The 16,084-nt window shown below is 39.8% G+C and overlaps 1 protein-coding gene across 1 annotated transcript in view; it reads right to left on the reverse strand.

Annotated features, from left to right (window-relative positions):
• Positions 1-13,979, reverse strand: part of TANGO6 (transport and golgi organization 6 homolog) — a 176,824-nt gene extending 162,845 nt beyond the window's left edge. The window contains exons 1-2 of the mRNA XM_079906387.1: positions 13,871-13,979; positions 640-1,280 (exon numbers count right to left, since the gene is read on the reverse strand). Coding sequence (XP_079762513.1) covers positions 640-1,280; positions 13,871-13,967 — 738 coding nt within the window. The 5' untranslated portion in view covers positions 13,968-13,979. The remainder of the gene's footprint in view (positions 1-639; positions 1,281-13,870) is intronic.
• Between the last annotated feature and the right edge of the window lie 2,105 nt (positions 13,980-16,084).

Consider the following 16,084-nt stretch of genomic DNA (forward strand, 5'->3'; position numbering starts at 1 on the left):
TGTGAGCTGTTTGAGAAAAGGACCACGTCTAATGCTTCTGTAACCTCCACGGCACCTTTATAGTCCAGACACTCAAATCCTTACTGACTGTCAGCAAAACACAGGCACATACCCTTATCATCTAATAATAACAACAAACACTGATTGGATTGTGCAGTGTACCCAGTGCTTTGCATACTTTATCTCCCTTAATCCTCCCAAGAACTTAATGAAGGAGGCATGAATAGTTTAATATTAATGGTAATAACTTTTTGATGAGCACTACTGGGGATTGGGCTAGGTACTTTATACACTTTATCCTTAATCCTCACAGCCACCTTGCAATTATTAAACACATTTTACAAAAGAGGAAACAGAGGCTCAAAGAAATAGCCTGCAACAGCTGTTTCAAAAAATGGCTAGAAGGGACAGGTGAAATGGACTCCCCAGGTGTGAAAGGACTAGTATTTAATAAATGAAAGCTCCAATCCCCTATAAAGAATCATCTATCCACCAGAGATACTTGGATATTCAATAAAAATTCTAGATCTTTCCATCAGCACTTTTCCAAAGAACTAAGACTGTCTTTTATAGCAACTACACACAAGTACACACACATATTCACACAGACTCTCACACACTCTCTCAACGTATGTTTACCTCTTCCTCAGGATTTAGCGGTTTTCTCTTGGTTGGGCAGAATCCCAGCTGGCACAGACCTGCTGCGATATCCCCAAAATGGCGGCAGAAAATCAAGCTCCCCAGAGATGCGTGCTGAGCAACATTTAGGAGGACCTTGCAGCTGGTGTACAGTCTCCGGGGTGCACTGGGGGCAGCACCGAGACACACTACGTCCCGAACAACAGCACCAAACTCAGTCCTGTAACTCACAGGGACTCCAACACCAGGCACAAGATAGGGGCAGACACCCAAGGTAACTACAAACTGCAAAACTGACTGGACAGTCTTTTGCTGTGAGATACTAAGTGTATCCGGGCTCAGGGCAGGAGCAGCTTCTGGAGTCCTCGGGTTGGGTTTCCCTGGATTGAACTCAACTGCAAGGCGGATCATGGTTTCCTTCAAGCACAACAGCAACAGTAAGGTTTGGGAAGTAAAACGCCAGGTGACATCCATACAGTCTTGTCGCCATTCTGCCTCATTAGCAATTTCATCCCTTAGGAGTTTCAATTGCTTCCAGTGAGGATCCTTCAGAAACTTGTCCTCCAAAGCAGACAGGTTAGATTTTAAAGTAGTCAACAGGACATCATGTTTCGTGATCTGTAGTGAACTTGAGCCTGATCCTTTTGAAGAAAGATAAAGGAAATTACATACATGGAAAACAAACTGTACTTTCCTCCATGTGGAATGCCTTGCCTCCTCCAGTTCATCCTCTGAGGCCTGGCTCAGATGTCATTACTTCTAGAAAGTAGTTTTGCCACCCTAACCTAGGCAGAATTCAAGACCACTTTCCCTGCCTTCCTATAGCACTCTGGATGTAGTTAGGATAGAGTACCTAACATACTTCTTCTAGTTTGTTTCTGAGGGCAGAGGCCAGGTCTTAATCAACTTACTGGGCTTAAATTGTAGCCAGAACAGAAATCTAAAAAGCTAAACATTTACCACAGAAGGTTCATTCAGTCAAACTGTTCTAGATCCCAGGGATAAAGGACAAAACGAAGTCCTTTCCCTCATGGAACTTACATTCTAGTGAGGCAGATCACAGAATATAGACAAAGGGTGCAGAAAGGTTAACTTAATCACATTCCCCCCAAAATGTATAGTCTCAATTTTTCCTGAACTTTCTTAAAATGGTCTTTACTGCCCTCTCCCGGTGAAGGAGCTCATATACACTCTCAGCAGTTGACATCCTTGCTGACTCACTCCTTGAAACACTCCTCTCTAGGTTTCTGGGACAGCAAGCACTCTTTCCTGGTTTTCCTCCTACCTCCACGGCCATCTTGCAATGTCTCCTCCGCTGGCTTCTTTTCCTCTACCAGATATCAAAATGTTCCAAGGCTGGTCCTGAACTCTGCACTCTCTTCCTCGACAATCTTATTCAGGCCCAGGTCTTTAAAAATGATCTGTAAGCGAACAGCTCCCAAATTTACATGTCTGGCTCATGTCTACCCTCTAAGTTCCAGGGACATATTTCCAACCGCTGAATGAAATCTCCACTTGGATGTTTTTAGGCATTTGAAATTCAACAAATTGTTGATTCTCACGAGTACCTTTCACTCCCTACTACAATCTAACCAGGTTACTAACTGGTTACATCTCCATCCTTCTCCTTTTCTCTTTTATCCAATCCATCACCAAGTCCTGTCTGTTCTGCATACTAAATGTTTCTCAAATTCATTCAATTTTCTCCACCTCACGACTACAACCTTTCTCTAAGCCATGAACATCTTTAAACTGAAGTACGGCAGCAGCCTCTTAACTGGTTTCCCTACTTATACTCCTCCTCTCCCAAAAGTCTACTTTTCACACATCAGATCTTCTTAATATTTAAAATAGATTTCTCTTGATGGAAGTGTGCACATACACTCCTGATGTGTATATACCTTAAGTGGAAATGCTGAGTCATAGGTATCTAGAAGTCTCAATCTAAATATTATCTCCTCTGGGGTGGCCTTCCTTGACCAATCTAAAAGCCATGCCCCACACTATTAACTCTGTGATAACACCCAATTTCTTTCCTCCGTAGTACTTATCACAATCAGTAATTATTTTATTGGTGTTTATTTTCTTTCTTCTCTATCAGAGTTTAAACTTAATGAGGGTAAACACCATGCCTCTCTTGTTTGGTCTGTGCTTTGCATAGTACATAAAGTAAGCCCCAAATGAGTATTTGTTAGTTGATTGAGTAAAAGAATGAATGAAAAGAGTAATTAATAAAGATCTCCTTAGGACCTCCCTGGTGGCACAGTGGTTAAGAATCCGCCTGACAATGCAGGGGACATGGGTTCGAGTCCTGGTCCAGGAAGATCCCACATGCCATGGAGCAACTAAGCCTGTGCGCCACAACTACTGAGCCTGCGCTCTAGAGCCCGCGAGCCACAACTACTGAGCCCACGTGCCACAACTACTGAAGCCTGTGCACCTAGAGCCGGTGCTCCACAACAAGAGAAGCCACTGCAATGAGAAGCCTGCGCACTGCAATGAAGAGCAGCCCCCGCTCGCTGCATAGCATAGCTAAAATTCTAAGAGAAACCCATTGTCTTACTGGCTTGAGAACCAAAGCACAGAATTCAGGGCAACTACAGCAGGTGGAAAATAAGAAGAGAAATATCAGAAAGGATAGAACCAGACAGGAAGAGCCCCCAATTCTATATAAACTGTGCCCAAATCTCTGGCTAATCTTTGAACTAAGCATGTGTGGGAAGAACTTCAAATAGGTCAGCTAAGATTAAAAGAACTGAAAAGAGTTGCTGCCCACCACAGAAGAGACAGAGCTTGGAGTAGGAAATCAGTCAAGTTAATTGCCTACTTTAAAACAAAACAAAACAGGGATTCTCTGGTGGGCCAGTGGTTAGGACTCTACACTTTCACTGCCGAGGGCGTGGGTTCAATCCCCAGTCAGGGAACTAAGATCCCACAAGCCATGAGGTGCAGCCAAAAAAGAAAAACAAAACAAAACAAAAAAAAGCAATACTCTCCGGAGGACTATAACAGAATCCAGAGTTTCAACAGCATATCCTACATGATGACCATTATACAATCCAAAAGTTCTAGACAGATAAAGAAACATGAAAACATGACCCACCTCAAGAGAAAGACAATCAATGGAGACTGATCCTAAATGACCCAGGTGTCAGATTGAACAAAGATTTTTCAAGCAGCTCTTATAACTATGTTCAAGGATATGACGGAGGGACTTCCCTGGCAGTCCAGTGGTTAAGACTCTGCACTTCCACTGGAAGAGACATGGATCTGATCCCTGGTTGGGGAACTAAGATCCCACATGCCACACGGCACAGCCAAAAAAAAAAAGGATGTGATGGAAAGTATTCATTATGAATGAACAAATGGGGACTCTCGGCAAAAAAGTGGAAAGTATTTTTAAAAACCCACATGGAAATACTAGAATTTAAAAATAAAATACCTGAAATTTTAAAAAATTCAATTGATGTACTTAACAGCTTTGAGATGACCAAAAAAAAAAAAAAATTAGTGAACTTGAAGATATATCCCTAGAAATTATCCAATCTGAACAACAAAGAGAAAAACATTTTAAAGAAATAGAGCCTTAGGATCTGTGAACAATATCAAATGATATATTTGTAATAAAATAGAGACTAACTAGAATAAAAGGAGAGGAGAGAAAATGGAGCACAAAAGGATTTGAAGAAATAATGATCAAAATTCTCTAAAATTTAGTGAAAAAAACATAAATTTACAGATTCAGTAAGCTCAGTGATGCCCAATCAGGATAAGTAGAAAGAAAATAACATCTACACATATCATAGTCAATTGTTAAAACCAGAGATAAAGAGAAAATCTTGAAAGCAGTCAGAAAAATATGACACTTACAGGGGACCAATGCTATGAATGGCTGTGAACTAACCATCACAAGCAATGAATGCTAAAAGATAGTAGAAAAACATCTTTAAAGTGCTGACAGGAGGGAAAAAAAACCTGTCAACTGAATATTCTATATCCAATAAAAAGTAACCTTCAAAAATGAAAGTAAAATGAAGACATTTTCAGAACAATGAAAACTAAGATAACTGACTGTCAGCAGATCTGGAATACAAAGAAATGTTAAAGTTCTTCAAGCTGAAGGAAAACAGTACCAGATGGAAACTTGGATCTTCAGGAAAGAAGGAAAAGCATCAGAAATGGTAAATATGTGGGTAAATATAAAAGACTAATTTTTTCCTCTTAATTTCTTTAAATATATGTAACTGTCTAAAGCAAAATTTATAAAATTGTATTATGGGGTTTATAACTTACATAGATAAACATGAAAACTACAGCATAAAACCTAAAAGGGGTGGGGAGCTGTAAAAGGACCCTTATAGTTGCAAGGTTTTTATGAGTTCTGTGAAGTAGTACAATATTAATTCTGACCAGATTGTGAAAAATTAAGGATGTACATTGTAATCCCAGGATGATTACTAAAAACATAATATGAAAAGGTGGGTTATGGTTATAAAACCATAATAAAATGTTGAAAATATAAATGAATTCAAGCAGCAATAGATTTCAAAACTAAGATTAATATATCTTCTAAGAAAGGATCAAACTGCAATTGATGGTAACTAAAAGAGTGTTCAACAATGCATTATTTATAATACTGTAAAATTAGAAATACATGTTGAGTAAATTATGGTCTACCTGTATCCAACATACTATATGTATATGTAATATTTATTTTGTTTATTATTGTCTCTCCACCAACTAGAATAAAGACTCCTTGAGGACAGGGATGTTGCTCTGTTTTGTTCACTGCTGTATTCTTGCCTGGAACAAGGCCTGTCTGACACACAGTTGCTGTTCAACATAAGTAGTTACTGAGTGAATGAAAAATGGATTATTTGAAGCCATTAAACTATATTGAACATTATTTAATGACATGTTCACTAAATATATTCTAAAGTGAACAGAGTATGAAACACTACACGGGCAAAAGATATGAACAGTTTACAGAAAAAGAAATGCAAATTGCTCTTAAACATGAACATATGATCAATCTTGCTCCTAAGAGAAAAGTAAATTAAAACTATACTGAAATATCACTTCCCATCTATCAAGTGGCTAAAATCCAAAAGTTTTTATAACACATTTTGTGTTTTACAGAAACACACACTCTCATACATGGCTGGTAAGGGGCTAAAATGGTACATCCCTAAGAAGAGAAATTTGGCAATATCTAGCAAATTACATAAGCATTTAACCATTGGCCCAGCAATCCCTCTTTTAGGAATCTATCCTAAGATAGATACACAAGCAAAAATGCAAAGTGACATATACACAAAGCTACTCATTGCCATATTGTTAGCTAGGCAGCAGTAGGGGAGGGATGGGGTTGAATCAAAGTGTGCTTTGTTTTGCAGAAACTGACTTAAATCATTAAATCACAGAAAGTTCCAGATACCAGCTGTCCTAAAAGGGTTACAATACATCCAACAAGATACTACAGTACAAGCAAACACCCAAGCACCTGCTTGCTTGCAGTTTGGGGCAACCTGGAGTAACTGTTGCCTCATTATAATGCTAACGGTTGATCATGCCTGCCATTTCATGAATATGCATGCCCCCCAGGCTTAAACCTTCCCTGGTCCAGTGGTTAGGGGAGACAGTACTTTGAGAACTACTGTAACAAAGAACAAACCTGACTCCATACTGGAGCTATTCCTTTAGCTCTAACCTTTGTGCCCTGTTGTCTGTACTTAGTCATGCTGGCTCCAAACCTTTGTAGAAGAATGTTGCCTATTGCCTGAAATATACATGATAGCCTTTTCTCAATGCTCTGCCTCCCAGGCTTGACCTTTAAAGGTATAACACTTTTCCTTTCACATAGAGATAAAAAGTTGGAGAAGAGAAAACATTTTTCTCAGTTGGAGGTTTATAGGAACATCATAACTAGACCCATGCGGACAGCTGCAAGAATGTGGGTCTGGCCAGTACCAAGAAGTCTGCAACAACAAGCCGCACCCTTTCCCCTTTTAGTATAAAAGAAGCCTGAATTCTAACTCAGGTAAGATGGTTCTTTTGGACCCTTGTCCACCATCTTCTCAGTCTGCCAGTTTTCCGGAAAAAGCCGCTATTCCCTGCCCCAACACCTGTCTCTCGATTTATTGGCCTGTCATGGGAGAGCAGTGAGCAGTAAGAGCCTGGACTCAGTAACACTATCTCCCTGACTCCTTACTTGTCTTCTGCTTTAAGAAAGTACTTGGGACTTCGCTGGTGGCACAGTGGTTAAGAATCCGCCTGCCAACGCAGGGGACACGGGTTCAAGCCCTGGTCCGGGAAGATTCCACATGCTGCAGAGCAACTAAGCCTGTGCACAACTACTGAGCCTGTGCTCTAGAGCTGGTGCTCCACAACAAGAGAAGCCACCGCAATGAGAAGCCCTCGCACCACAACAAAGAGTAGCCCCCGCTCGCCGCAACTAGAGAAAAGCCCCTGCACAGAAACAAAAACCCAATGCAACCAAAAATAATAAATAAGTAAATAAATACATTTATTTAAAAAAACAAAGTACTTGGTGTGTTCATTGGCTAAGCACCCCAAGCGATGGACCCACTGAGTCCAGTAAAAGTAATTCTTACATTAACAAAAGGCTTAAAACAACCCAAATATCCATTAATAGAGAATTGGTGAATAAACAGTAGCATATCCACATAATGGAATACCATGCAGCTGTAAAAGGGAAAGAGGAAGACTTCTGTGTACCACTATGCAGTGATCACTAAGACATACTGAATTTAAAAAGTAAGGTGTAGAAGAATGTATACAGTATGATAACTTTTGTGTTACAATGGGAAGGAACATGAAATATATTATTTGTTTTTATTTTTTAAAAAAGCAGTGGAAAAACAAATTAAAAATTAACTAAAATGAGTTGTCTATAGAGAGAGGGAGAGATCAGTGGGGAGGAGACAGGGATGAGTTTTAGAGGTTTCCTTTTGGAGCCCTGTATTTTTTTCATAGTTAAAAAAATTAAATCAAAAAGAAAATTCAAAATATTCCTAAAAATAAAAAACAGGGCTTCCCTGGTGGCGCAGTGGTTGAGAATCTGCCTGCTATTGCAGGGGACACGGGTTCGAGCCCTGGTCTGGGAGGATCCCACATGCCACGGAGCAACCAGGCCTGTGAGCCACAGCTACTGAGCCTGCGCATCTGGAGCCTGTGCTCCGCAACGAGAGGCCGCGATAGTGAGAGGCCCGCGCACCGCAATGAAGAGTGGCCCCCGCTTGCCACAGCTAGAGAAAGCCCTCGCACAGAAACGAAGACCCAACACAGCAAATATAAATAAATTAATAAACTCCTACCCCCAACATCTTCTAAAAATAAATAAATAAAAAACAAATGAACCTAATCTATACTTTATGTCCAAGGTTGCCAAACTACAATCTACAAGTCAAATCAGGCCCACCACCTATTTCTACAAGTAAAGTTTTATTGGAACATAGACATGCTATTTATTTACATATTATCTTGGGCTGCTTTCGAGCTACAACAGCAGAGGTAAATAGTTGTGACAGAGACAGTATGGATCACAAAGCCCAAAATATTTACTGCCTTCTTCTTTACAGAAAAAGTGTGCCAACTCCTACTCTAAACCAAGTTAGCAGCACAACCACACAGAGAATTATTTCAAGTGACTTGAAATATAGAACTTTGTACATCCTGAGGACAAAAACAAACAAACAAAAATCCCTTAGAAACAGCAGGTGTGTTGATGATAGTAATGTATGATTTGTCATTTAAAAATATTATATACATGTGTGAATATATTATATATGAATATGTAACTATATATTTGTGTATATATATATATATGAAATAAGTAAATAACTACATTAATTTCATTAGGAACCAATATTTTCAGATAAGATAAAAACATACCAAGATAAAAATATGAAATATAGTAAAGAAGAATGGCTAGGTGGACAAATACATGTTAAAGAATCTAGGTCATGGTATACAAATTTTCAAGGTAAAATTCCTTCAACTTTTCTATAAGCTTAAAATTTTTCAAAATGTTAGGAAAAATTTAAACTCTATAATATTTCATTTAATTGTGAATATCAGTACGAACTCTCGATTTGTTTTTTGTCTTCTGTAAATCCATATATTTCCTAGTTCCAATCATTGAAAAAGTCTGGAAGCAATGACACTTCAGTGACAATAAATGTCACTAATGTCTATCTGTGGTCTCTAAATATCACTTTTTCTTAAAGAGATTTGTTTTCAAGAATGCAGCAAGAAATGTATAAGATGAGTCTGAGATATCTTATGCGTGAAAGCAAAGAAGCAATCAAAAGACTACTAGGGTTACTAGGGTCACATCAAAGAGTCCAACAGCCAACTTGAATGGGTCCCACAGGCCACAAATGGAACACTTAGAGTATCAAGAGTAATGAGTACAGGACTTCCCTGGTGGCACAGTGGTTGAGAATCTGCCTGCCAAAGCAGAGGACACAGGTTCGAGCCTTGGTCCAGGAAGATCCCACATGCTGCGACTAAGCCCGTGTGCCACAACTACTGAGCCTGGGCTCTACAGCCCGCGCGCCTACAGCCTGTGCTCAACAACAAGAGAACCTACTGCAATAAGAAGCCCTTGCACCACAACGAAGAGTAGCCCCCACTCACCACAACTGGAGAAAGCCTGCACGCAGCGACAAAGACCAATGTGGCCATAAATAAATAAATAAATTTTTAAAAATAATGAGTACAATAACGGAAACATGTATATACAAAACTCTATTCATAATAAAACAAAACAAAAAAATCACTTCATTGGCTACCTTTGGAGACTGCTGTGACACTAATGTATTATTCTGAAAATTGAACAATAAAAGAACAGAATGAACCTAACTTTATTAAAATATATACATGTGTGTGCATGTGTACACACATAGAAAAAGACCTCAAAAGCTATACTTCAAGTATTAACAGTGATAATCTCTGGATGGTAGGGTTTTGGGTGATTTTTCTTTTTTGCTTCATTATGTTAAAAAATTTTTTCCACAGCAACTATGTATTGTTTCTGTACTAAAAACATATTTTAAGGTTATAAAACAGTATGCAGTATATGAGATCATTTCTGTAAACAAAAAATACATATAATTCCCAAAATGTAATCTCTGGGTAGTGGGATTAAGGTCATTTTAATTTTCTTCTTTTAGTTTCTCTAATATTTTTAAAAGCTTTACTGTAAGGAATATTAACTACCTCTATGAAAAGAAAAACGAACAATAACACTTTTTTTTTTCAACATAGTGAGAATCAGAAGAGTAAGATTTTTCCAATATTTCTCTAGGACTGTTCAGGGCAAGTGTTCTGACCCACTGGCATGAATATCTGGTTTGTTTGGGTAATATATACCTAAAAAGAAAATGAGTGTTTTCATAGCTTGTTGCCACTAACCATTAAGATCTCTAAGCAATCTCTAAGTGACCTCCTGTGACTTTATAAGATCTTGGAACCCAAACATGGGACACAAAGGAAGTGACTTAAAACAAAAGCTATTAACTGTTTTCCAAGAGCCCCTTAATAAAGTAGTCTCCTCTGCCCTCTACTGGTGACAAAAATTAAATCTACTTGAAAATAAGGCATTCTCTGAGAGCAGCAGTTCTCAAAGTGTGGTATAGGGTCTCAGGTTTTGAAGCCCTTCCCACGATCCTCTCAGAAAGTCTACAAGGTCAAAACTATTTTCATATTAATACTAAGACATTATTTGCCTTTTACACTCTCGTTCTCTCTTGAGTGTACCAAGTCTGAAAAGTTCACTGATATGAGTTCAGATTCCATATTATAATTAACCTTTTAAGAAATTACCTCTTGTTGAGTTTTAAAGAGGAATACACACAATTATCTGAAAAGATGATGGAAATCGCCTCCCTTTCCAACTACATACCTATGTAAGTATAGATTTTCTTCATCTATTTCAATCAAAACAACCTGCCATGACAGATTGAACACAGAAGCAAATACAAAAATCCAGCTCTCTTCTAATAAGACAGACATTAAGGAGATTTGCAAAAATGTAAAACAATGTCACTCTTCCTGCTAAGTTATTTTATTTTGCAAAATACATTTTTCATTAAAAATGTCATTATGCTAACATGTAACAGGTTACTGTTCTATTTAATAAAGTTAAAAGGTTTCTCTTGAAGTCTTAATTTCTAATACAGTAAATATTGATACACATAACCCACATAAAAGCTCTTTTAAGTCCTCAACACTTCTTAAGACTGTTAGAGTGCTCAAACCAAAAAGTTTGAGATCTGAGGCCTTAAAACAATGTTTTCCAAATTACAGTCATATAGCACTTCCACGATTTTTGTCATTTATCTGAGTACCAGCTGTATTATTAGCTTTACTTGTTTATTTCTTCAAATTAAATCAGTTTTTAAACTTAAATTAGTAATAGTTAATATACCGTCCTAAGGGCTTTGTGTATTTAATTCAATCCTCACACCAACTCTGTGAGGTATGGAGTATTATATTATTATTCTTGTTTCCAGATGAGGAGTCTAAGGTTAAGCTATTTGCCCCAGAGCATATTCAACTCTGGCAAGCTGGCTCCAGAACCCAAGCTCTTGATCACTACTCGATGCTTTTCAGCCTCAAAATATTTCTCTACATACTGCCTAAAACCATCCGTATCACACTTTGGGAAATGCTGCCCTCGTAAACAGTATTATTTATTCTTCCCAATCACCAATGTAAATGTCTATGCTTTGTGACATTTAAAAGCAGACTTCTTAATCTGTGCAGTAGCTTTTATTAAGTTCAAAGTACAAAGCAATATGGTGTGCAAAAATAAGGGTGATACAATTCATTATTTACAAATCACCAAAATTTCCAGCCCCCCACCACCACGTAATTCAAATTTAATGACAGAGTTCAACAAATATATATTTAGTGTGGAAAGTTATTTTTTAGGAAAACTACTGCTGAGATGACCTCAAGCAAAACTTCACCAGAACTGAAAAACCCCTTTCAAATTCTGCTTAACACACTTCCTAATAATGGAGGTGAAGATGTTATTCTTATTTGCCCCATAATTGAGAACAGAAATGAAAGGCAGTGGAAGAGAAAACACTTAATGCTGTAGAACTTTTGATGGCTCAAAAGGGAAAGACTTGGTTTCTTCCCACCTGGACTGAAGTCTTCTTTCTCTTGTAGCCTTCCCCAGCCCCATCCCTGGATAACTCCTTCTCTATCCAATTGCTACCTGTACCATCCATTCACCAATAGTATTATCCTGCCATGTGGAATATCTTTGGTCTATATGTGGAGTACCATCTCCCCAAACAAACAAGATGCTTGAGAGCACAAGTTGTTAAATAATATTTCTATCTCCAAAAGCACTGAGGATAGAATACTATATACAGTTGACTCTCAGTAAATGTTACCTCAAAGGTAGTCAAAGGCAGATGAAAAGATGTTTAATCTAGCTGGATATAATTTTAGCAAATACTTTAATCTTGTCTCAACATCCTCTGTCCACTGGGAACATGTGAATACTTATTATGCACAGGTATTTTTTAATTCCCTTAGCAGCTGATATAATAGCAGAAATATTCACACAATATATAATAGCCTGTCTGTGCAAAATAATACTTTACCAAGTTACTTAAATTATTCTTTTTCAAATAGGAATGCTTGAATTCTCCTAAGCTAAATAAGTACATGTATGGAACTCCACCACATACGCTTTGAGAGTTAAAGAGAGTCTTCCAAAAATGAAGTGTATATGCTTTGTGACAGATGATTACTTCCAGACTTTTTAACTTATTTATTCCTGTTCTCAGTCATGTTCTAGACAGTTTCAGTTGCTGGACAAGTAATCTCTCCATTAGCAAGTTAAAATTGTATTTTGCACAATTTTAATTGTATTTTAATTCTTCATTGGGGCAAAGTAGTACAGTTACCATACTGCAGTTGAAGGTGTCTGAATTCAAATCCTAACTCTACCACTTAGACTGGCATTGTGCAATTTCTAAAGTACCTGAGCCTTGGTTCCTTCATCTGTAAAATGGAATAGAAGTAATACCTATCTCATGGGATTGCTGCGAGAAAAAAAGATACATACATAAACAGCACACTATAGGGAGTGATACTTAGCAGGCACTCAATTACTATTATTATATATATATTTTTTGCCTGCACGTCGCAGATTGTGCGATCTTAGTTCCCCCACCAGGAATTGAACCTGGGCCCTCTGCAGAGAGAGCACTGAGTCCTAACCACTGGACTGCCAGGAAATTCCCCATTAATAACTTCTTTTCACTTGCCGCAAGTATGATATAATGTTTCAGGAGTTTTCACGGTTTGGGGGGCGGGGGGGGCGGGAATCTCAAAATCTGAAACATCACTTTCATGTACCTTATCTTGCTCACGCTACAAACCCCTTCCTCCAAATTATACGCTCTAATTTATAAGTAGGGCCCTATTTCTTGCATATCTTTCTCAAAGCTCCAGATAACATCAGAGGCTCCATACTGAATAATCTGCCTTGGTCTGAGAAGGGGGTTCGGCAGACCTCGGTTCCAGGTTCGTGTTCTGCCTCTAATTTGACCATATGATCTTGGTCAGGTTATTCTCTTCAGTGAGCCGTGGGCGTCCTCAGCTGTAAAAGGAAAGTGCCAGGCTACACCACCCCCAAGGTCCCTTCTAATTCTAAATTGGGAAGATCTTATCAACTCACCAGGGAAGATTAAAAGTGACTGTAAATCCCTAAATCCTCGCCCCAAAACGCAGCTCAAACGTCACTGCTTCCTTTTTCTGGACTCCTTGGCACTTTGTACAAATCTCCAGTGTCCACATCTGACCCTGCGCCCCAAGAGGCTGGGCTCTCTCTGAGGCTGTGTCTGCAGTCCCCTTACAGGGCTGCAGCAGGGACGACTGAAACCACGCACCCGAGGTGCTTAACACAGCGCCTGGCCCAAGGTAAGCGCTCGAGATATTGTACTTGGTCAGTATCAGTATTCAACGGATCCCAGCCCTCCCTGAACCTCGGTTTCCTCAAGGGTAAAAGGAGGCTGGACAGACCCTGCCCAAAGCCCCCAGGTGCGGGGCTGGGCGGCCTCAGGGCCAGAGGGGTCCCGGGGAGGGCCTGAGGGGCGCAAGCCGCGGGAAGAAGAGCAGCCCTGGAAGACCGCTGGCCCTGAGAGTCCCGGGTGCAGCCAGGCGCCGAGATCCGTCCTCTCACCTCCCGGGCTCAGCAGCAGCTTCAACGCCTCCAAAATCCGCTCCAGACCACACGTTTCCAGAACCCCGCTGCCCGCTGTCTGCCGGAGCGCCGCCATGATTGGAGTGGGACGCGCCACATGCGACCTGCGCAGGCGCCTCGGCGGACCGGCGTCGCCGCCACGTTGAGCGTGGCCGAAGCCCTAGGGGCGGGGCCCGCGGCGTGGGGCGGGGTCGACTTGGTTGGGACTGCGACCTTCACGAAGAAATCTTTTCTCAGGCCACCTGTACTCGCAGGGGGCGGGGGAAGTAAACATAGCTAACACAACTTACCTACATGCACGATTTCAGACACTCAACATGTTTAACCTCTATATAAAGAAAAAGGATGAGAGGAGTAGTTTAATTATGACATAATATGAATTTCAGTATGAAAATATTTGAGTACCGGAACACTGAAGGTCATAGTGAAGCAATCAGTTGCTGCACCTTCTTATAATGAAGTTTGGGTATGTAAAACAATATTCAACCGTTGAATTTCTTCATTAGTGATATTTTAAAATAAGTACTAAACACATCCGTTGTGAATAATAACAAATAACAAATATTGTTATTGATGATATGATTTCTTAAATGGACTCAGTTCCCAATAAAAGCTCAATCTTTGCCCTATTTACAGGCATTCCTGGAAAATTCAATGTCTATTAAAATCGTGCCCCACCAAAATTGAGTTAATATGTAAAACAGAATGCGTTGGAGATTTATATCATCGAAACAGGTTTTCACCTACATGAATCCTGGTGGGACATTCAAAAGTCATGTTGTCTGAAAGGCATGCTGCAAATCCAAGACAATGCTTCTGAGAGCAAGACTTTAGCACTCCTGCCTCTCCCTTCACTCAGTCAATAATTTCTCCTATCATTGTCACAAACAGCCCCAATACCCACTTCGTGAAACTGCTCCCAAGAGGCTGTCCTGCATTTCCTTGAGATCCCCTGAGCTAACCTGAGTTCATGACTGATGCCTGCTCTTCAGCAGTTAGCTGCTAGAAGTCTTGGGAAATGGGCTGCACTCCATATGCAAGACCATGCCACTGGGGGAGGAAATTGTTCATTTAACTCTTCTCAGTGAGTCAGGCCACCTCCAGGTCACTCCCATTTCTCTGGGCTCCAGCCCTAGTCCATCAGCCATTTCCTACTCTCTAGAATGAGAAGATAACAGAACCATTTTCACTAGGCTATCTTAGGGAGTTAAAGTGATACTGCTCTCAAGTATTTAACAATGTCTGCAACAGAGGAGATGCTTAATAAATTTTACCTGGATCTTCCTCCCATCTCTTCCTCAAACAAAACCTGCCAAAATATCTATAAATTGGAGGAACATTTTTGAAGGGGAAATAAATGACCTACAAAATTTCCTAGCATTCTTTTCATCATATCCCACCCTAGGTTTTGTCAATAGACAGTTTTTCTTCAATAATGTGTGGACACAAGTTCATTTTGGGGGAAAAAAAATTTGAGGTCATTTCAAAGTGTTAAACATTTAGCAAAATGGGTGTAGGGCATCGTGTGGGGAAGGCCCACCCCTAATATTTGTGGGGATTAGTGAAAAATACAAATGGAGGCCCTCATACCATGTCTAAATATTCCAAAGTATAAATCAAACCAGTAGACAATATTTTATTAAGATCTTTTCTATCCTCCTACCTTGAAAAATACACCAGGTTTGAACTGAGAATTCTCAGACTTCACCTCAGATCTCCATACTGGACAAGGCTATATGGGAAGAGCCAGTCGCCCACCTCTGGCCTGACCCGTTTTTATTCTCACTAGCGTCTCCATCCTCACAGAATTTTAGTTTGTAGGAATTGAATGCTGGTAGCCCCTTCCTCAGTTTGCTCTGGGCAGCTTTGTTAAAACACAGAAGTACAGCTGGGAGACGCCCTGGTAATATGCTATTAAACATCCATCACAACCAATACCCTCAAGAGCTACAGGGAGAGGGCGCTGCTTCTCTGCAATGAACCATATGGGGTTGCTCAAGATGCACAAAGAAGTCTGTATTGGTGTTAAACATGTTTAGTTGATTTGAAATTAGCCAAGGGACCCAACCTTGTCAGAAACTTTAGGGTCAGCAGCTGAACAAGCGATTTAAGCAGGCTGGGGGCTGTTTGCCTCAACCCAGACCTAACAAGCCTAACGCACCCAATAATTATCAATGGCTGTTTTTATAGAAA

The sequence above is a fragment of the Stenella coeruleoalba genome (assembly GCF_951394435.1).
Source record: "Stenella coeruleoalba genome assembly, chromosome: 20".
NCBI lineage: Eukaryota > Metazoa > Chordata > Mammalia > Artiodactyla > Delphinidae > Stenella > Stenella coeruleoalba.